Source organism: Electrona antarctica, assembly GCF_951216825.1.
Source record: "Electrona antarctica genome assembly, chromosome: 1".
NCBI classification, from domain to species: domain Eukaryota; kingdom Metazoa; phylum Chordata; class Actinopteri; order Myctophiformes; family Myctophidae; genus Electrona; species Electrona antarctica.
In genome coordinates this window covers 611959-634351 of record NC_136806.1, presented here as the reverse complement: position 1 = coordinate 634351, position 22393 = coordinate 611959, and the positions used below count along the sequence as shown (strand labels likewise).

The window sequence follows — 22393 nt, the reverse complement described above, 5'->3', positions numbered from 1 at the left end:
TGTGCTAAACCATAAATCAGGTTGGTTCAAATCAGCATTGAATAGTGAACATAGTTCCAAATCATAAAGGCCTACATTATCGAGACTGCAGTATGGGAAAATAAGTCATGAAGTCATGGAATGTTATTATTTATGCTTTCCAAGGGTTTTTACAAATGTTTACATATAAATTATTGTATCAGTCTCTTGCATGACAATATTTAATATTTAATAATATTTCAAACGTATGTAGCGCTTTTCTGAGTAGTGAGTACCCAAATACACTTTACACATGAGGGACAAGAAGAAGCAACATGTAAAATCAACTTTATTAGGGAGAGGAAAAAAATATAATAATGCCAAGGAATAAAACCAATATAAACAGGGAAGGCAATATTGGAGTGGCAAAGATATTGACACAAATTAACAGCAATTATATGATTATAGAGTTGAATAGCAATTAATGTAAAAACAAATGGGTGATGTCTCCAAGGGGGAGGAGTATGTGTGTGGGCGGAGGGCGGGCACATTGGCAACGCCCACGCAGCTCTCTCTGCACCTGTCCTCCCTTACGTCCTCAGAACACACATAAAAAAGCAAGGCTCTGAGCTCTCAAGTCATTCCATTTTCTATCTGCAACTACATTACTACTCAAAATGTCAGGTCGAGGTAAGGGAGGAAAGGGTCTTGGAAAAGGAGGCGCCAAGCGCCATCGCAAGGTGCTTCGTGATAACATCCAGGGAATCACCAAGCCCGCTATCCGCCGTCTGGCTCGCCGTGGCGGCGTGAAGCGTATCTCCGGTCTGATCTACGAGGAGACCCGCGGTGTCCTCAAGGTGTTCCTGGAGAACGTGATCCGTGACGCCGTCACCTACACCGAGCACGCCAAGAGAAAGACCGTCACCGCCATGGATGTTGTCTATGCTCTGAAGAGACAGGGACGCACTCTGTACGGATTCGGAGGTTAATAATGCTGACATGATCTACCAACAACCCAAAGGCTCTTTTAAGAGCCGCCCACATTTTCTCTACAGAGTATTCCTTTTTTGAGCACTCCTACAACTGGCTTTTGTGTGCAGAAAAAATGACCATGGTTGCTATGTTCGAAATAATTTCTGACGTAATTAAATCACACCCGGGTGAACAGGGTGAACATAGCAACCGTGGTCATTTTCTCTGCGCACATTACGTCAGACATGATTTCATTACCTTACACCACTCAGTTCACACGGGTGTGATTTTTACCAATACGAAAGAAAGTTGACCAGATTACAGGTGGCCCAAAACAAAGCATCTCGTATAGTGCTTCAATGCCCAAGTCGAACAAGACTAAGTACAATGATCTAGTGTGTTAAGTGTAAAAAGTAAGTTTGCTTATTTATTGTGTTCAGAGAAAAACATCACAACTAAAACCCCAGCAATAATTTATCATTCTCAGATGCACATTATTTTACTGCCTTCATGTAGAACTAATGTTAGAACAGTCCATTACAGAGCAATGGTGGCATGGAACCCTTTACCTGTTTTGTTTTTTTGTTTATGAAGATAGAGATGTGAACTGGAGATGCATATGGGCTATATATCCCATAATGTATATTTACTTTATTATCATTGAAGATTTAATTTGACTGTGGAGGAATTGGAATAAACTATCAAATCTAGTAGACGGATCATGAGTTGTGTTGGATGAATGTTGTACATTTATGTAATAATGTTTAAGACCCCAGGAAGAATAGCTGCTGTGACTCAGTAAGCTAATGGGGATCTAATAAATACATCAAAATCAAATACAGGTTTAACGTTTTTTTTTTTTTTTTAAATTCAATATTTGTTTTAAAAACTATTGACTGAAGAAAATGTATTTTTGACAGTTTGTTTTACATCACCTAATCATAGCAACATGAGTTAGATTTTAATATATTACCCAACCCAATTAATGTCACATACATACCCTACCCTAGTATACATTTTAGCGGGACAATAGAGCAGGCGGGCGGGAGAACATTATGCAGAATAAAAGTCATAAGCAGCCATTTCAAATTATTTCATTGAATTTCCACAATTTTACAAAATATCCACAGTACAAAGAATATCCAAGGCTATATTTTAGCGGAACAATAGATTAGGCGGGCAACATTATGCAAAAGACAGAAAGAAACAAAGACAGTGCGAGTCTCCTCCCTCTGTGGTTCAGTCACATAAGCAGTGGCAGAAGTGGCAGAATCAAATACAGGTTTAACTTTTTTTTTTTTTTTTAAATTCAATATTTGTTTTAAAAACTATTGACTGAAGAAAATGTATTTTTGACAGTTTGTTTTACATCACCTAATCATAGCAACATGAGTTAGATTTTAATATATTACCCAACCCAATTAATGTCACATACATACCCTACCCTAGTATACATTTTAGCGGGACAATAGAGCAGGCGGGCGGGAGAACATTATGCAGAATAAAAGTCATAAGCAGCCATTTCAAATTATTTCATTGAATTTCCACAATTTTACAAAATATCCACAGTACAAAGAATATCCAAGGCTATATTTTAGCGGAACAATAGATTAGGCGGGCAACATTATGCAAAAGACAGAAAGAAACAAAGACAGTGCGAGTCTCCTCCCTCTGTGGTTCAGTCACATAAGCAGTGGCAGAAGTGGCAGAATCAAATACAGGTTTAACTTTTTTTTTTTTTTTTAAATTCAATATTTGTTTTAAAAACTATTGACTGAAGAAAATGTATTTTTGACAGTTTGTTTTACATCACCTAATCATAGCAACATGAGTTAGATTTTAATATATTACCCAACCCAATTAATGTCACATACATACCCTACCCTAGTATACATTTTAGCGGGACAATAGAGCAGGCGGGCGGGAGAACATTATGCAGAATAAAAGTCATAAGCAGCCATTTCAAATTATTTCATTGAATTTCCACAATTTTACAAAATATCCACAGTACAAAGAATATCCAAGGCTATATTTTAGCGGAACAATAGATTAGGCGGGCAACATTATGCAAAAGACAGAAAGAAACAAAGACAGTGCGAGTCTCCTCCCTCTGTGGTTCAGTCACATAAGCAGTGGCAGAAGAAGCCAATCACGTGCAGGGAGTCGCTCACACACTTCATTTGCATATGTTTGCTATAAATACTGGTGCAACGCTGACTACATTTCACTTCCACTATTGAGTACACTCAGAAAGAACTATGCCTGAAGTAGCAAAGCCAGCGGTAGCAAAGCCAGCGCCCAAGAAGGGTTCCAAGAAAGCCGTCACCAAGACCGCTGCGAAGGGCGGCAAGAAGCGCAGAAAGTCCAGGAAGGAGAGCTACGCCATCTACATATACAAGGTCCTGAAGCAGGTCCACCCTGACACCGGTGTCTCTTCCAAGGCCATGGGCATCATGAACTCCTTCGTCAACGACATCTTTGAGCGCATCGCCGGTGAAGCCTCCAAACTGGCTAACTACAACAAGCGCCGCACCATCTCATCCAGGGAGATTCAGACCGCCGTCCGCCTGCTTCTCCCCGGTGAGCTGGCCAAGCACGCCGTGTCTGAAGGCACCAAGGCTGTGACCAAGTACACCAGCTCCAAGTAAACTGTTCTGTCTGCTCTAAACACAACGGTCCTTTTAAGGACCACCCATGTTCTCTAACAAAGAGTTTATCCTAATATTATAAGCAAACTGCCTTTTCAGATCCAGCTAAACCAGTTTTGTCCAGGTCAGTCGTCTGACGCTAATCTGAATAACAATGCTAATAGTAGGCATGTCACTTTTTTTTTTAATGAAGTACTATGCATTAATTCATAAGCAACAAAATAATGATTTCTGTAAATGGTGTTCAACATTTTTATGAACTTTAAAGAAGCTTGTCAAAATGTAGATTTCATATTTGCTCCAGGAGTACACTAGCAATCATGTGAAATGATCACATGATCCACAAGTTAAAAATACATAACATCAATAAGAGCAAATGTATCACTCCATACACATGATAGAATAAGACTATTACAAGGTTTATCATGGGGCAATGTGGGTGTCATAACAGCTGCAAGCATGGCACACATGATTAAAAAACATGTATTATTCTTCTATTTTCTTATATCTCGACTTCACTGAAGGGTTCATCCAAATACTATAAGCAAATGGCCATTTCAGAGCCCGTCAGCTAAACCAGTTGGTCCAGGTCAGTCGTCTGACACTAATCTGAATAACAATGCTAAAACTAGGCATGTAACTGCCTATTACTATTCTGAAACATGTATAATTCTAAACACAATGTTTAGATGGACAATAGAAAACACTAAAGTGTAATATAAGCTCATTTCACTACTACTTATTTACATTTATTACATGGCTTGGTTGAATGCTTGATTCTGATTGGTCAATCGCTTAATTCAGCGGTGAGTTATCTCATGATAATGACCGCTCCGCTGTATAATGACCGCTGCCTAATCAAACCCTCTGAGCACCACCAGCTGCGCGGCTGCGCCCGCTTGATTTACTGCCGTTTCCAACATAACAGCCATGTAAACACACACACTACTGACACACAATGTAATTTACAGCTAAACATTGCTCTTAAAAATGTTTTTGAAAACATTTGAGCGAGAAATAGACGAAGCAGCTGGACCCGAAAATGGATTCTATTTGATCAACTCACTTCCTTGTTTTCCGACAGTGCTTCAGCCCTGCAGCTGGGCAGACGCAGCCAGCGCGAAGTTATGGAATACTTTTTTTGTTGTGTTTTGGATCAATGGATTAATTTATGTTAGTTAGCCATGTAATAAGCGGGATAATATCTGGCTAGGTGGTCATTGTCGGGATATAATTCACCTTCAGGGAGTGTAACCACCTCGGCTTCGCCTCGGTGGTTAAACTCCCTGTCGGTGAATTATCTCCCGACAATGACCACCTAGCCAGATATTATCCCTTACATAATACTAGGGGAAGTTATTAGCATAATTGATAAACTTATATGAAATGTGCGTTAAGGGCATTGGAAATGACTCGAATATAGAAACAGTGGGTGGCTCTTAAAAGAGCCTTTGTGGGAGTTTGTTCAGTCGAAATGAAGCAGGTTTATTTCTTGGCGGCTTTCTCGGTCTTCTTGGGCAGCAAAACAGCCTGGATGTTGGGCAGCACACCGCCCTGAGCGATGGTCACTCCACCCAGCAGTTTGTTGAGCTCCTCGTCGTTGCGGACGGCCAGCTGGAGGTGACGGGGGATGATACGACTCTTCTTGTTGTCACGGGCAGCGTTTCCAGCCAACTCCAGGATCTCAGCGGTCAGATACTCGAGGACAGCCGCCAGATAGACCGGGGCGCCGGCACCGACTCTCTGGGCATAGTTGCCTTTACGCAGCAGCCTGTGTACACGACCCACGGGGAACTGGAGCCCGGCACGGGATGAGCGGGTCTTAGCCTTCGCTCTGGCCTTTCCTCCGGTTTTCCCTCGTCCACTCATTTTGTAGGTTTATTTGTAGAATAATAATAGTTCGAAGAAATGTGATGGAAGAGAGGCGTGCGAGATCTTTTATATGTTCAGCTTAGTCAACTCTGTGTGGGGTTGTGCGACCCACCAATCATAGAGACGGATGAGAGCGCGGGCTGAGTGTGTATGAGTTTCCCACCAATCACCGCTAGTGGTGTGATCGGTTCCTCCCAGTTTAAACTCTGACTCCTCCCAAAGAGGGAGGTTCTTGACCACACATCTTCAACAACACAGAAAACTGTGTTCTGCACTGCTGCCCCTCAGAGAGCTACTAGTGAGATAAAATGCAGCAGTTTACTCCCTTTTTGCACAAGTTACATGTCAGTACAACTGCTTTACAGAGAGAGAAATGTGAAGAACCAAGCACCGCATGTAAATACGATTAAGAAGCATCAGCTGACTGACTGCCTAAACTGACTATCTTCTTGTAAGTAAGCATTATAAGCCATTTTATTTACATATCTACATTTCCCCTACATTTATTGTCACATTGCATGGATTTCAGTGCCTGCAGATAATATTCAAGTGCATGGCACATTTTAGTTTTGATTGATGTATTAACAGTTTGCATAATTACAGTACATTTCAAGTACAACTCAATGCAAAAACTGTTAACTGTGAGTGGACGACACCATAACTCATTACACTTGTTTACTTGTGTACAATAGGGCCCACAATCATCACTTCTGTGCAGCAAAAGCACTAGGCCTCACTCACACCTGACACTTGTGTCTGACACTCAAGACACACTTGTGTTCTGTGTGTCATGGCTGCCTCAATGCATTTCCAATGGGAGTCACATGGTTGGAAGACACAACCTTGTTGCATGGGGGGAGGGAAGACGACAGCCATGCAACAAGGTTGTGTTACACACTTACGGCCGGGCTCCACCGGGCGCGTCAGCGTCGCGTCTCCGTCACCGTCACCGTCAGGGAATGTTCCCTTTTTAATCAATGAAGGGTGGCTCCACTGCCCGCGTTGACGGAGACGCGACGCGTGCATTAAAATTTAACCGGTGCGTTTTTTGACGCGACGGAGACGCAACGCAACGCGTCCGGTGGAGCCCTGGCGTTGCAGATTGATGTATGCTTGTTGTATACAAAGGGTGTGATACATCATGCATTTCCAATGGGAGTCACATGGTTTGACACACCATTCTTGTTGTATGAGGGGGAGGGGGGCAGTCGAAACACAGCCCAAAGCCATACAACAGCTTGTAGTCCAAAATGTTGTATCAAACCATGTGACTTCCATTGGAAATGCATTGGGGCAGCCATGATACTTGAAACATGCATACAACAAGCATGCATCAATGTTTTAAAGGTGTGAGTCAGGCCTTAGGCTTCACTGACATGGTCACAACAGATTGTTGTTTAGCTGATGCATTCCATTGGAAATGCATTGGGGCGGTCATGACACAAACAAAGGGTAAGTGTCATGGCCGCCCCAATGCATTTCCAATGGAAGTCACATGGTTTGACACAACATTTTTTTTGAACAGCTTTCGGCTGTGTTTCGACTCCCCCCCTCCCCCAAATACAACAAAAATGTTGTGTCAAACCATGTGACTCCCATTGGAAATGAATTGCGATCTTGCATCAGTAAACCAGTCTCATGCATCAGCTATACTGTTGTGCAGGTGTGAGCGGCCATGACACTTACCCTTTGTTTATTATCATCTAGCATCCAGCTAGCATGTTGTATGCTAGATGTAAACAAGATGTAAGTGTCATGGCCGCCCCAATGCATTTCCAATGGAAGTCACATGGTTTGATACATCATTTTTGCCTACAAGCTGATGTATGTATGTTGTATGTGTTTCGACTGTCCCCCCCCCCCCCCCCCCCCCCCATACAACACATTTGTCTCTTCAAACCACGTGACTCCCATTGGAAATTAATTGCGAGCTTGCAACAGTCAACAAGTCCCATGCATCAGCTATACAACATTCTGTTGTGACAGTGTGAGTGAAGCCAAAGAACGAATGTTCTGTGCTCTGCCTGTGTTTCATGGCCACCTGCTGCTTTTCCAATGGAAGTCACGTGGTTTGACCAAACACTTGTGTTTGATTGCACCCTTCCCCCCAATCAAACAAGTGTTTGGTCAAACCACGTGACTTTTGATGAATTGAACAAGGTGGACCCTCTTGTAAACAAGTGTAATGCTTGAGTTTGTGCTTGAAATGTACTGTAATTCAGCAAACTGTTAATAAATATTTCAATCAATCAATTCCATTGGAAAAGCACTGGGGTGGCCATGAAACACAGGCAGAGCACAGAACATTTGTTCTTTATGTGTGTATGGAGCCTCATGAGACCATGTGACTCCCATTGGCAATTCATTGAGGCGGCCATAACACACAGAACACAAGTGTGTCTTGCATGTGTCTTACATGTGAGTGAGGCCTATGTGTCCAAAGTTTGACCATATTATGTTGTGAATATGAGTGGTAATTGTGTATTAAGACAAGAGATGTCCTGTCCCCTTATTTATCTTGTAGAAAATGTTATTTTCACCAGGTCATACAAGATAGAGCAATTATATACCTTTATTGAAAGGATGAGCCCCTTGAGGTGTCTCATCTCATTTTAGAGGGGGTCCTCAACACAGATACATAGTACAATACAGTTCACAAAACAATACAACAGTACAACCATACATACAGGACAAAACAATACAATACAACAGTACAACCATACATACAGACAGGATGAAACAAAACAAAAGCTCTCCCAAAGATAGCTGCTCCCGCCCCACTGTTTCAACCCTAAATAGCAAAGTTCATATGGAGAAAATATACCCATTGCACAATAAATACAAACATGCAGTACCAGAATGCACATGTGATAATAAACGGCAGCATCAAACAAGCAGGGTACAAATATGATGTTACATGCATATCAACATATATACATGCTTGTTATAGAAAGACAAAGACAACTGCCAAGAAGAGTACATTAATTAGAAACATGAGCACATTACGTGTTAGAAGGTGTATGAAGATTGATTATTTAAATACATTGAAGGAAGTGATTGATCTAAGTGGACTTGGTATGTCATTCCAGTCCACTTTCCTTTTTTATCCTTGTGGGGACTGTAAAGTAAGGATGGTCAGTGTGCCTTAAATTTTAGGGTGGTGTGTATGGGACTGGGAATTGTTTCAGATACTGTGAATAATTATACAAAATACATTTAAAAATAAATTGCAGCCAATGTGAGTGTCTTCGTGATTTAGATGGAGCAGTGGTGGGTTCTATTGTATTTTCTTTTTTTCGGTTTGTAGTGGAAAGGAAACTATATACTAGTATGTATTAGCTATTACAGCAGTCCCAGTCAGAAGGACGTGTGTAAGAGTTCCCCTCCAATCGGTGCCAGTGATTCATGGTACCTCCCCAAACAAGGAGGTTCCTGACCACTAACCAATCAGAGGACGACGGCGTCTCCGAGGCGCTAATAAAAGGCACCAGTTTGCTCTGCTTAGCTATTCTATTCTCAACTTCTTTAGAAGAGACCATGGCAAGAACCAAGCAGACAGCTCGTAAGTCCACCGGCGGCAAAGCGCCCAGGAAGCAGCTCGCCACCAAGGCAGCTCGTAAGAGCGCGCCGGCGACCGGCGGAGTGAAGAAGCCTCACCGTTACCGTCCCGGTACAGTGGCTCTGAGGGAGATCCGTCGTTACCAGAAATCCACCGAGCTGCTGATCCGCAAGCTGCCCTTCCAGCGCCTGGTGAGGGAGATCGCCCAGGACTTCAAGACCGACCTGCGCTTCCAGAGCTCCGCCGTCATGGCTCTCCAGGAGTCGGCCGAGGCTTATCTGGTCGGACTGTTTGAAGACACCAACCTGTGCGCCATCCACGCAAAGAGGGTGACCATTATGCCCAAAGACATCCAGCTGGCCCGTCGTATCCGCGGAGAACGTGCTTAAACTCATCTGTCACTGTCACAACCCCAAAACGGCTCTTTTAAGAGCCACCAAATGTGTTATTTAAAGAGCTATTATCCATTGATATTGACTACTTATGTACTTTAAACTGACTTCACAATAAGCTAAAAACTAGTGAAATGATTGCATTTGGTAGTGTGTTCCGTTCAAAAGTCTGCAATGTGTTGCAGTATCTTCCTTATATGCTGTAAATTGATCATGTAGTTCTACATGTAGAGACCGTTAATAGTGCGTGAATAATTCAGCTCCACCCTGTGGGGGAGGGGAGGCATTGTTCCATTGTGTTTAACTCAACAGGATGCTTCACTGTTCACACCAAAACCAGCAGTTATTCATTCATATTCCTGGAATGAGACACTTCTATACTAATCAAGTTTAGAGAGTTTTAGCATAAATATAATGAACATTTTTATCAGTGTTGGCTTTTCAAAGTTGAGGTGGGGGTTGAGCATGTTTCTAGTGTTTTTGGGGGAATGTTCAAAGTTGTGTTAAATGCATTTATTTAAGTGCATTTATTTTCAATTTGGCTAACACATGTGCACAGTAATTTTCAGTGTTCATTCAATCAATACCACAATAAAACAACACAATACAAATACTGTATATAATTGGAGTGGCATTGTGTGAAGGCTATAATAAGTCAGTAAAACTGCTCCTTACTATTATCTCAGACACCCATTCACAGGCTATTATTAGTTTAGCAGTAATTTGATAAGTAATAATCACATTTTTTTTCATGGCTCATTTTGTTCTAACACAATGGGGTTACTATGAAAGGAAAAGCCAATTTTATTTCAACAAGGTAATCCAATGTGCTTTACACAGAACACCAAGCAAATGAAACATATTTGTGAAATGACAGTAGAATACTGAATACAATGCAAACAAAAATCACACCTGTGTGAAGTGAGGGGCACTCTTATCATCATACTTAATTTTACATCACCTCATTCAGACCAATCACAATTCATGTCCTCGTCTTCGATGTTTGTGTTAACACAAACACTCAGAACTGATCATTCATTGTCACTGGCATCTCATGTTTGTCTGTGACTGTGATCTTGTAGATTTGCTTGCTATTCTCTAATTTGAAAAAGTGGTTAAAGTGATGTTTGTGCTATTAATCAGCATTGCTAGGGGAAAAAATACATCCTGACCCAGAGAATCACAACCTTTTAGATGTACTCCTTTTAGTTTTATGTTGAACTGACACAATACTGGAGAATGAAAACAGTTTGATTCTAGCACATCACTGCATTAATCAATGTTAACTTGAGTCCTGTGTGAGGCTCCATAACCATAACCAAGCTTGTCTCAAAGTCGCCTCACCTAAATATGCACTGCCACCTCTGTCATGAATTCATCCATTACTACTATAATGTTTGATATCACTGTTGAGAACAGGTTACATATAACTAGTTAATTATTGGCCCCATTGATCATGAAACTTAGCTGAATAAATATTGAAAGTGTGGGTGGCTCTGAAAAGAATACATATGAAGTAGTGTCCATGAAATAAATTTGCATGTGTTCCAGAATGTGACACTACAACAAATACTTTTGTATTAATACAAAAGTATAGTCTACTGTGCACGCCAGTTTAAGTAAAATAATTCATGCCAACATACAACAACATTTGTCTGCTCACATCATCACATCATTGTTATATTAGTGGTAATGCATGGAAGGAGTGTATCAGTGAAAGTGTAGCCTATTTGTGCCACAACCAAATACATAATGTACCTTGATTGAAACGCGTGTCGTTTTCTGTATTTTGATAGCAATACGTTTTTGAGTGTTACAACCTCTGTCATTGGAAGTTGGTATCAACTCCACCATGCTGTTGTCAACTGGAGTGTGTTTACTTGTGTCAGAAAACCTTCTGTTTATAGAAAAACGGAAGACAAAACAAAAGTATAGTTTATGTTATTGCGTCGCCATACATGTCTGCTAAGACGAGTTTGAGTATCATTGTTAATTTATCATAGTTTAAATTGTTTTATAAGACAAATTATAGAGGAACGCTGGTGTTGGACTGTGGAAGGGTGATGATTTTATCATATAACTTAAAAACTAGAGTGCCGTTTTCATCTCAGAGGTATTAATGTCAAAAAGGAGCATGTGTGTTAACTGGTCAGCTCTTTGTTGCATTAAATAATATACCCAGTAGATAGTTATATGATGTTTTAATCGGGGAGAAAACACAAAAGTGTCACATTAAGATAGCTACAGTAGAGCTGCTGGGTGTGTTGAGTCTACATGGTTCTCATGTGGTGTTTAAGTCCAGCCCCTTCAGTGCGTTCAGCATCATTCTGTGAGAGTTTACTTTAGAGGAGGAACAGCAACCTACTATCCGAGAGAATAATGGCAGAAGTCGCTCCAGCACCAGCACCAGCTCCGGCCAAGGCCGCCAAGAAGAAGGCAGCTCCCCGAACCAAGAAGACCGGCCCCAGCGTCGCTGAGCTGGTCGTCGAGGCCGTGTCCGCCTCCAAGGAGCGGAGCGGTGTGTCTCTGGCTGCGGTCAAGAAGGCTCTGGCTGCCGGTGGCTACGATGTGGACAAGAACAAGGCCCGCGTGAAGACCGCCGTCAAGAGCCTGGTTACTAAAGGCACCCTGGTCCAGCTCAAAGGAACCGGCGCGTCTGGCTCTTTCAAGATTAACAAGACCGAAGCGGTGAAGGTGAAGAAGCCTTCTGTTAAGAAAGCAGTCAAAGCAAAGAAACCTGCTGCAGCCAAGAAACCCGTAGCGGCTAAGAAGCCCACGAAGGCGGTAGCAAAGAAGCCCGCAGCCGCCAAGAAATCACTCAAGAAAGCCAAGAAGCCTGCCGCCAAGAAAGTAGTAGCTAAAAGCCCGAAGAAGGCCGCCAAGAGCCCCAAAAAAGTGGCCAAGAAGCCCGCAGCAGCCAAGAAGCCCGCAGCAGCCAAGAAATCTCCAGCCAAGAAGGTTGCCAAACCCAAGGCAGCAAAGAAGGCAGCGCCCAAAAAGAAGTAAACCGTATGCTCCATATTTATACCCACAAAAAGGCTCTTTTAAGAGCCAACCACATTGTTTTATAAGAGTATCCGATTCTTATCCTCACTATAATGGTGATCATTTGAGCACCAGGCAGTTTATACATGTGTATTATAAATCAAACACCACGCAATTGTAAAGCCAGTTCTAATCCAGCATTTGCTTAACCATAAATCAGTTTCGTTCAAATCAACATTAAATAGTGGACAATGACAAATCATAAAGGCCTACATTATCGAGACTACAGCATGGGGAAATAAGCCATGAAGTCATGGAATGTTATTATTTATGCCTTCCAAGGGTTTTTACAGAGGTTTACATATAAAGTATTGTATTTTATAATAATATATTGCATTATAATATTTGATATTGAATAATATTACACATTTATGTAGCGCTTTTCTGAGTAGTGACCAGTACCCAAATACACTTTACACATGAGGGGCAAGAAGAAAAATCAACTTTATTAGGGAGTTAAAAAGAAGAAGAATAATGCCAAAGGAATAAAACCAATAAAAACAGTGAAAGCAATATTGGAGTGTCAAAAATATTTACACAAATTAACAGAAATGATATGATTATAGAGTTGAATAGCAACATTACTGTAAAAACAAATGGATAATGTGACCAAGGGGGAGGAGTATGTGTGTGCGTGTGTGTGTGTGGGGGGTGCACATCGGCAACGCCCACGCAGCTCTATGCCTGTCCTCCCTTACGTCCTCAGAACATACATAAAAAGGCACGGCTCTGAGCTCTCAAATCATTCACTTCTTGAACTACTGCTAAAGCAACGATGTCTGGAAGAGGAAAGGGAGGAAAAGGTCTTGGAAAAGGAGGCGCCAAGCGCCATCGCAAGGTGCTTCGTGATAACATCCAGGGAATCACCAAGCCCGCTATCCGCCGTCTGGCTCGCCGTGGCGGAGTGAAGCGTATCTCCGGTCTGATCTACGAGGAGACCCGCGGTGTCCTCAAGGTGTTCCTGGAGAACGTGATCCGTGACGCCGTCACCTACACCGAGCACGCCAAGAGAAAGACCGTGACCGCCATGGATGTTGTCTATGCTCTGAAGAGACAGGGACGCACTCTGTACGGATTCGGAGGTTAACGATGCTGACTTGATCTACCAACAACCCAAAGGCTCTTTTAAGAGCCGCCCATATTTTCTTTAAAGAGTTTATTCAGACTATTATATTTTTATACAATGGCATATATAGCAACTATTTATAAAATGAACTATTGACTGTATATAATGTGATTTCGTGTGTGACAGTACAGTAGAGGGACCCCCACACATTAACTGTCATTTTGGACCCGGGGCGGCTCGCCGGAATCGGGCCACCCCGAGTGCGTTCCTGTGTGTCTGGAACCCCCCCCCCCCCCGGGGAACCCCACACGGAGTTACACCACTTACTGCACACGGGTGTGTTTTTTTCCCTTTAATAGCTATACCTGCTAAGGTGATACTTTGATTGGGTTGACTATTATTATTATTTCTCTGACGTGCTTTATATTGTGTTTATATATGATATGCTATATTGAATTGTGACAGTTGTGCATTACATTGTATATAGATTTGGCATACCTGATATTGTAATCTGTATATTATTCAACTGTTGGGTCATTGCTTATGGGTGCATGCTATAGAGGGTATGTGCATGCATAAAGTAAATCGAGTGGCAAAGTGAGTTTAACATTGTTTAACGATGTTTAATGCAACAAGAAAGGACTTTTCTGTTTGTATGTATGGGCTGTCAAGGCCAGAAAGTATTTTTTGTCACTCAGTAGGCCTTCCTGCATAACCTTCGGTTTGATGATGATGTCACGTGCATACCCTCTATTATTCTCTGTTCACATCACTGACCTGTTTGTCATTGGTTGAACAAACGGTCCTGTAAAGGACCATTATCCCTTTCCATTTTAGATTTGATTTGTGTTATTTTGTGAAATAACCACTTCTCCCCATTTCAAGTAGTACCTCAAACACTGCTTTTAACAATTTTGATACGCAAATCATTGTATGTACCCTTTTTTATAAGTAAAACTATTGTTAAGCTTGTACCATACTTTTGTATCCTGTCCAATCTATTTATTTAGATTGGACAGAAAAAAAAACATTTCACACACACTCTCACTCTCGCTCATATCATACATAATATTCCGTGGTCAATCTAATCATCACAAATGTAATTCCGGCCAATCACATTTTGCGCCCTCACCTTTTGTTTGTCTGAAAGCTGGGCATCTACAAGCTGACAATGCAACACAGTGAAGCAAATTGGGCTATTTAGGCAGTTTTTGTACAGGGAAATCAGAGCAGAACAAGCAGTCTACAGAGCCAACTCAGTTCAACTTTCCACATATCGAGAGATGAAGTGCTTAATAATACACTAGACCTCTGACTGAGTGTAATAGTTGTAGCCACAAACTCAATGAGGTTCCTGGTTTCAGCAGAAGGTTTCTGTCAGGTGGGACTAGAGGACATGATGAGACCCACTCAGCTGATCATCATCTTACTTTGGAATGCTCAGAATATTTAACTGGAGAACAATTCATTGTTTTGAATAAACAGGGGAAGAACACACGCACTCTCTCGCACACGCACGCACACACACGCCTGTGTGAGCCTGCCACTGCCAGCTCTCTATTTTGGCTGTATAAGCACAGAAGAGCAGCATTTGTATAAATTAATAACAATAATTAACTCATTGTGATATTATAATATAATGGGAATATTGCCACTGTCTTAATGAACATCTAAATAGACCTTTATCATGGGGAAATGTAGCCTAATAGCCCAATATTAATACCCAAAATATATTTAAATTCTTAATTAACCCCTCACCATGTTGCACGAGCGGGAAAACATTATGCAGGAACAAAGACAAGACACCACCACCACCCTCTTTGTGGCAGGATCAGATCAGCCAATCATATAGTGGGAGTCGCACACTTAATTTGCATAGGCGTGCTATAAATACTGGTGCAACGCCGGCCACAACTCACTTCTCTTCACTAGTACACTGAGAAAAAAACATGCCTGAAGTAGCAAAGCCAGCGCCCAAGAAGGGCTCCAAGAAAGCCGTCGCCAAGACCTCCGTAAAGGGCGGCAAGAAGCGCAGAAAGTCCAGGAAGGAGAGCTACGCCATCTACATCTACAAGGTCCTGAAGCAGGTCCACCCTGACACCGGTGTCTCTTCCAAGGCCATGGGCATCATGAACTCCTTCGTCAACGACATCTTTGAGCGCATCGCCGGTGAAGCCTCCAAACTGGCTAACTACAACAAGCGCCGCACCATCTCATCCAGGGAGATTCAGACCGCCGTCCGCCTGCTTCTCCCCGGTGAGCTGGCCAAGCACGCCGTGTCTGAAGGCACCAAGGCTGTGACCAAGTACACCAGCTCCAAGTAAACTGTTCTGTCGGCTCTAAACACAACGGTCCTTTTAAGGACCACCCATCTTTTCCAAGAAAGGGTTTATCCACATATTAGCAAATGGCCATTACAGACTGGGTGCTAATCCCGTTTAGTCTAGTTAAATCTTCTGACTTTAATCTTAACAATGCTAAAACTAGGCATGTAACCTTGTTTTTTTTAAATTAAGTACTGTATATTTCATATTTGCTCCAGTTCACTAGCAGTCATGTAAAATAAACATGACCCACAAATTAAAAATACATGACATAAATAAGAGCAAATATATCATTCCATATAAACATAGTGTTGGATTAATACGATTTAATTGAAATGTCTATCATGGGGGAATGTGGGTGTCAGAACAGCTGCAAGCATGGCACACATTCACTTTGCAGATATTTAAACTGTCCATAGTAACGCTATGGAACACAGCTAGACTTCACAGTAAAAGCTTTATTTTATTTATTTTCCCACTATCAAAGTTAAACTAACATCAGATTGTGTGTGGACATTCTGTCTAATTTCTGCAGTTATGGTGCCTTGTACTAAATCTCAAATAATAAATACCAGTAATCTTAAATTATAGCCTGCTAGTTTATTTGTCAGATTCAGAGATAACATGTAATGTCACTACTCTACCACTAGAGGTCACCAACCTGCTTATAGAAACCCTTGGCTTGCTGTTAATGCATTCACATGACTAGTTTGTAATGGAGAAAAGTATTTAATATGATCTCATTCCCAAATGTTAGATTTGATTCAGTCACCTCAATAGTAGTGGACCTGGCTAAGATGTAGCCAGGTGTAGCTTTAAAACAACATGGTACTGCAGGCTGACTTCATGAGCTTTAAAACATGGTACTGCAGGCTGACTTCATGAGCTTTAAAACATGGTACTGCAGGCTGACTTCATGAGCTTTAAAACATGGTACTGCAGGCTGACTTCATGAGCTTTAAAACATGGTACTGCAGGCTGACTTCATGAGCTTTAAAACATGGTACTGCAGGCTGACTTCATGAGCTTTGTAAGCCAATAACACCCACAACTAGAAAAAGTGCCCTTCTGGGCACAGGTCTCCACCAGGAGGATAGGAGTGTGTGTGATGTTTGGCAAAATGTTTAGGAGTGATATAAACATGTTTGTTTGTTTTTTGCAACAATTTTCTTCATTTTGTTGAGGAAATGCAGAGCCAGATCACTCATAGCATCTCTGAGGATAGAATTCTGGATGAGCAGGACATGTGCAGCATTTTGTACAAAACGGGCCACTCCTGAAGACTTTGGAAGGCAATCTTAGCCAATCAGTGTAGAATCTGAGAAATCAAACAGACTCGTCTTGATCACATGACTACAGAGATCATGTATACCGATTTGCATGAGATTTGGATGAAATCTGTGCGACTAATATAAACAATGTGTTTTGCAGAAATCGGCCTCATGGTGGCGCTATAACCGGAGTGTAACGGAAGCGTAAAGGTCATGCGTATAGATAGCGGAAAATCCGTCCGATCACGCTACGGTTAAGTCCCGTGTTATTCAGGGAACCAGGTGTAATCACTTAATTTGTGTGTATCGCCGAGTGTATCCTTTCCACATTTTTTCCAAGCGATTCGCCTGGTGTCGCCTGGTTAGAGGGAACATCCACGACCATATAAGGCAACAGGAAATATCGAAATACGTCATCATAGACTGCACAGAGGATTCCCAAGTTTTAAATTATATACAACAGCCGCGATGAGCTTGTAGAGCAGTTAATTTTGACAGGCGGGTCTGCACGGACAGATCTTCAAGCAAACAGCGCGAGTTATATGTATATAATTATAAACGAAACTTGCCAACTTGGCACGCATTGCTTCACTCCTTGTTAAATGTCAGAACGTTAATAAGTTAACTGATGTTACAGTTACTTTCACATAATGAGAAAGAAGTTAATTTGTACTAGTGTTCACCACACGACCAAATGCTATATTAAAACTCGGCAAAGATAAAAGGCCCTATTGATTAGTCTACTGCGGTGATTGATTCCCTGCCCTGCACTGTCGGATTTGGAAAGCAAATATAAATGGACACAGGACATATTTTCTTTCTTTTTTTTCTCGTGGGACTTAAGGCTATATTTCATCCGATCCAACTACGTTGTATGTTTCCTCAGCTGCAGGTAAGATTTGGCTATTCTGTGTGGCGTCCGCATGTGATCAATATACATATTATAAATTAATACCACGACGCAAATGGAGGCAGGTAGGTGCTTGCAGCAAAGGCATTTAGGCCTACGTGAAACTTTAATTGGCTGAGTCTCTGTCAACATGCTGATCAGCGAGTTACAGTGGTAATAATAATCATCATCAACAGCCTTTCTTGTCTGTCTGTTTGTGAACAAGCGCGAGTGGAGGTGAGCTGGCTTAAAACTATGATATGACTGGCCGACTTTCAAACACGCCGATGCCATTCATTCAAATAGGCTAATGTGGTCTTCTATTTTTTATATAGGGCTAATTCCCTCCCTCCCCACACCGACAGTCAGACTGACTCAAAGGAGCTCCATAACGAAACAATTGAAATAGGCCTATACTGCAGACATTACTACACGTTGGATTCGTACAGTGCAGAATGCAGATAAGTGTATGTTCTTATTATAATTGTGAGTTTGTTTTTTAACATGCAGCGCGAGTCTGCGAGAGCCGATATACAAGCTCACAACGCGTTGTAGGCCTACTGCGAGTAGAAGGCTGCCGAGTGAGCAGCCCCAATCGCGCATGCTAGAAATATTCTAATAAAGAAATAAAAAGGTGTCGGGCTCGGGGGCAGTTTCTGTATGGGACTCTAGGCTAACTTGCCTCTAGAATGCATGCATTTAGGCATACAAGTGATACTTGGCTTTTATATAGGCTATCATTTTTGTATGTGCTGACCAATGGGACAGACACATGCCTACATATTTTATCTGAGATTTGGGGACTTTTAATTGATTCAGCATGAAGACTAAAGCCTTCTTAATAAATCTACGCAAGCCGTACACGACCATGAGAGCTGGCGCAGCTTTTAGCGGAATTTCCGAACAAACAACGTCAGCGTCAAGTTCACGTTCAAGTTCATGAATTCCCACGTAATGTGGGAATCCACGTAAATGCCTGTCCGCCCACGCCCCGCTCACGTAACGTCACTTTATGAGCGTAAATCCCGTTGTGAATGAGGACCTGTGTTTGTGATTTGTGGCATTTTGTTCGAAACGGACCAATCATGTGAGCTTTGGAAGCCAATCTTAGCCAATCAGGAAGGAATATGGGAAATGGTGCAGATCCGTGTTGATCACATGACTATGGAGATAGTGTATATCGAATTGTGTGATGTATGGATAAAATGTGTACGAGTAATGATGGTGATGTGTCTGCATGAGGGTGATGTGTCTGCATGAGGATGATGTGTCTGCATGAGGATGATGTGTCTGCATGAGGGTGATGTGTCTGCATGAGGATGATGTGTCTGCATGAGGGTGATGTGTCTGCATGAGGATGATGTGTCTGCATGATGGTGATGTGTCTGCATGAGGATGATGTGTCTGCATGAGGGTGATGTGTCTGCATGAGAATGATGTGTCTGCATGAGGATGATGTGTCTGCATGAGGGTGATGTGTCTGCATGAGGATGATGTGTCTGCATGAGGGTGATGTGTCTGCATGAGGATGATGTGTCTGCATGAGGGTGATGTGTCTGCATGAGGATGATGTGTCTGCATGAGGGTGATGTGTCTGCATGAGGATGATGTGTCTGCATGAGGGTGATGTGTCTGCATGAGGATGATGTGTCTGCATGAGGGTGATGTGTCTGCATGAGGATGATGTGTCTGCATGAGGATGATGTGTCTGCATGAGGGTGATGTGTATGCATGAGGGTGATGTGTCTGCATGAGGATGATGTGTCTGCATGAGGGTGATGTGTCTGCCATGCAAATGATTCATGCACCACTAACGGTCTCTACATACCAGGCTCCACTTACTGATGTGAAATGGCCTTTTCAAAATGAAATGATGTCGCTGAGTAACGTGACGATGTTAATTTCACAAAACAAACATATTCATTAAAAGGACCACTTCACCACTTTTCAACCTATCTTCATATAATAGGTCCTCACTATTAATCATGAAAAGAATGGTGCAATTTTGTTCCACTCAGTCTGTGTCTCATAGGAGGGCTGTGGGCAGTTCAGAAACCGTCTTCCAGTGACATCATCGATGGGGAATACAAGCTAATAGAAACGGCAGGCTTTCTAGTCCTGAAAAGTTGCATTGCGAAAATGGAAGCCATCGTTCTCACGATAATGAAAATCGAAATATTTTTGTAAAAAAATCTTGTTTAAAAAAAAATCTGCCTAATGAAGACGGTTTCTAAACTACCCACAGCCCTCCTATGAGACACAGACTGAGTAGAACAAAATCGTGCCATTTTTTCATGATTATTAGTGAGGACCTATTATATGAAGATATAGGTTGAAAAGTGGTGAAGTGGTCCTTTAAGTATTACTAAAATGTATACTTTATACCGTGGTTTAAAACCATACTGATGACCACACCATTGCGATTGGACCAGTATTCACTTGTATTAATACAGGAAAAACAGGATAAATCACCAAAAAATATGAGGTTGGGTTGGAATTGTATGCAGCCACCAAGAAAGAGGCAAAACACATTTTATACACATTTCTGAAAACATGTCAAGGGGCTCCACCGAGAATTGTATTATATAAATGTTGCCCTTTAAGAGAGATTTCACTACACAGGACTGAATGAATGAATGAATGCACTGACGTTTATTACGAAAAGGGGATTACATTGAGAATGAATGAATTGAATGAATGGTACATGATAAAGTCAAGAATGTCAATGAATGCAGTAGTATTGGCATGACGTCGGGTGCTTTGGCGCGGGCCCCGACGGAGGATCTGGTCAGGAGCCCGGAACCGGATCCCCGACGGGCCCCGACGGAGGATCTGGTCAGGAGCCCGGAACCGGATCCCCGACGGGCCCCGACAGAGGATCTGGTCAGGGACCTGAGTTGGGTGGTGACTGTCCGTTCTTCCACCTCTCAGTTGAACTTTCATTTGAATCCTTTACATATTTTGCAAGACAGGGTGAAGCATGACTGATATCACATACTACTGTACCATGATGGACCTCCCGCTTCGAATGGGATCAGTGTATTGAAACGGGGAAAATCAGGTGCAATCAGGCCTTTCAATAGACTGAGTAGACGTCTACCCGTCTACTCAGGTGCTCAGTAGGTTGATTCCTTCCTATTGTGTAGGTTGATCTGTGCAGTTTAATGCATCGCATGCAGCTACTGGAGCTCAGTAGGTGATCATTCCTTTCAATGCAGCCGTGGTGTCTACCGCGTCGAACATCGAACATGCACTGCTCCCGTGCTTGCGGTTATGTTTAGGTTAGGATTAGAGATAGGGATAGTAATTTCGGAACAAGGAACCTTCTGACTAACGACACGGCACCGCTCCAGTAGCTGCATGCGATGCATTAAACTGCACAGATCAACCTACACAATAGGAAGGAATCAACCTACTGAGCACCTGAGTAGACGGGTAGACGTCTACTCAGTCTATTGAAAGGCCTGATTGCACCTGATTTTCCCCGTTTCAATACACTGATCCCATTCGAAGCGGGTGCACCGACACGGATGACCCTGCTGGTTCAAATAATCAGGTTTGGTTTTTTTTGCCAAAATCTACCATTGTCCATTAATACATTTATCAAATTTGAAAGCACTATATTTCTAAAACATCTTGAATGGGGTTTCTAGGTCTAAGTATGTGGAACTAGTAGCGGGCCAGAGTATGTGATATTGCCATTGACAATGCAGTCAGCGTTTATGTTAAATAAATCAGAACCTGCAAAACATGTACAAAAGTTCCAGCTTGTGTGTCCACAGTAAGCTGAATTATAAATCTATCTATCTATCTATCTATCTATCTATCTATCTATCTATCTATCTATCTATCTATCTATCTATCTATCTATCTATCTATCTATCTATCTATCTATCTATCTATCTATCTATCTATCTATCTATCTATCTATCTGTTTATTCATGATAATTTATTTTAATATAAACGTTTTTGAGTGCAGGCTATTCCAAGTTCCACCACTCGCCTCCCCGTGCGTGCGTGCGTGTGTGTAACTCCACCCAGGTGCAGCGGATTTCGGATGATCCAATCACTCTGACCATTGACCAATGACGGACGGACATTCATGTGACGTATTTAAAAAGCCCCGGATCCAGTAGGCGGGGCTATTGTAAATAAATAGGAACAACGGGGCGTTGTAACAACGGACACGCAACACAGAAGAACTGTTCTCAGCTCAGCTGCTGGAAGGTATGTTTGTTTGATAAAACACGGTGTTGTCCACCATTAACACTGCTACTGTTTAAACATTAATGTTTTTATAGGACTGTTGGGTTGTTTATTGTGGTTGAAAATGGACAACAATGTGTGCAATGTTTGTCCTTTTAGAGAAGGAAGCAAACTGACACAAACAAACTATC

At 42.0% G+C, this 22393-nt stretch overlaps 7 protein-coding genes across 8 annotated transcripts; 6 read left to right on the top strand and 1 right to left on the bottom strand.

Moving 5' to 3' along the window:
• Positions 1 to 635: 635 nt before the first annotated feature.
• Positions 636 to 947, top strand: LOC306930288 (histone H4; the record flags this gene model as incomplete). Its single annotated transcript, XM_079511162.1, has 1 exon — positions 636 to 947. The coding sequence occupies one exon, from the start codon at positions 636 to 638 to the stop codon at positions 945 to 947; it is 312 nt and encodes a 103-aa protein (XP_079367288.1).
• A 2234-nt stretch (positions 948 to 3181) lies between these two features.
• LOC306930225 (histone H2B-like) lies at positions 3182 to 3578 on the top strand (the record flags this gene model as incomplete). The annotated part of the gene is made up of 1 exon (XM_079511065.1): positions 3182 to 3578. Exon 1 carries the CDS (start codon positions 3189 to 3191, stop codon positions 3576 to 3578), a length of 390 nt encoding a protein of 129 aa, XP_079367191.1. The 5' UTR covers positions 3182 to 3188.
• Positions 3579 to 5063: 1485 nt separating this feature from the next.
• Positions 5064 to 5467, bottom strand: LOC306930249 (histone H2A-like; the record flags this gene model as incomplete). Its single annotated transcript, XM_079511104.1, has 1 exon — positions 5064 to 5467. The coding sequence occupies exon 1, from the start codon at positions 5445 to 5447 to the stop codon at positions 5064 to 5066; it is 384 nt and encodes a 127-aa protein (XP_079367230.1). The 5' UTR covers positions 5448 to 5467.
• A 325-nt stretch (positions 5468 to 5792) lies between these two features.
• Positions 5793 to 9938, top strand: LOC306930200 (histone H3.2-like). Of its 2 annotated transcripts, none has more exons than XM_079511034.1 (2): positions 5793 to 5901; positions 8980 to 9938. In XM_079511034.1, the coding sequence occupies exon 2, from the start codon at positions 8988 to 8990 to the stop codon at positions 9396 to 9398; it is 411 nt and encodes a 136-aa protein (XP_079367160.1). In that variant the 5' UTR covers positions 5793 to 5901; positions 8980 to 8987; the 3' UTR covers positions 9399 to 9938. The 2 variants fall into 2 exon arrangements, with proteins under 2 accessions (XP_079367160.1, XP_079367161.1); XM_079511035.1 differs by having other exon boundaries at positions 5794 to 5905.
• A 1825-nt stretch (positions 9939 to 11763) lies between these two features.
• On the top strand, positions 11764 to 12407 carry LOC306930170 (histone H1-like; the record flags this gene model as incomplete). The annotated part of the gene is made up of 1 exon (XM_079510985.1): positions 11764 to 12407. Exon 1 carries the CDS (start codon positions 11781 to 11783, stop codon positions 12405 to 12407), a length of 627 nt encoding a protein of 208 aa, XP_079367111.1. The 5' UTR covers positions 11764 to 11780.
• An 814-nt stretch (positions 12408 to 13221) lies between these two features.
• On the top strand, positions 13222 to 13533 carry LOC306922752 (histone H4; the record flags this gene model as incomplete). Its single annotated transcript, XM_079500571.1, has 1 exon — positions 13222 to 13533. One exon carries the CDS (start codon positions 13222 to 13224, stop codon positions 13531 to 13533), a length of 312 nt encoding a protein of 103 aa, XP_079356697.1.
• A 1928-nt stretch (positions 13534 to 15461) lies between these two features.
• On the top strand, positions 15462 to 15836 carry LOC306930271 (histone H2B-like; the record flags this gene model as incomplete). The annotated part of the gene is made up of 1 exon (XM_079511139.1): positions 15462 to 15836. The coding sequence occupies one exon, from the start codon at positions 15462 to 15464 to the stop codon at positions 15834 to 15836; it is 375 nt and encodes a 124-aa protein (XP_079367265.1).
• Between the last annotated feature and the right edge of the window lie 6557 nt (positions 15837 to 22393).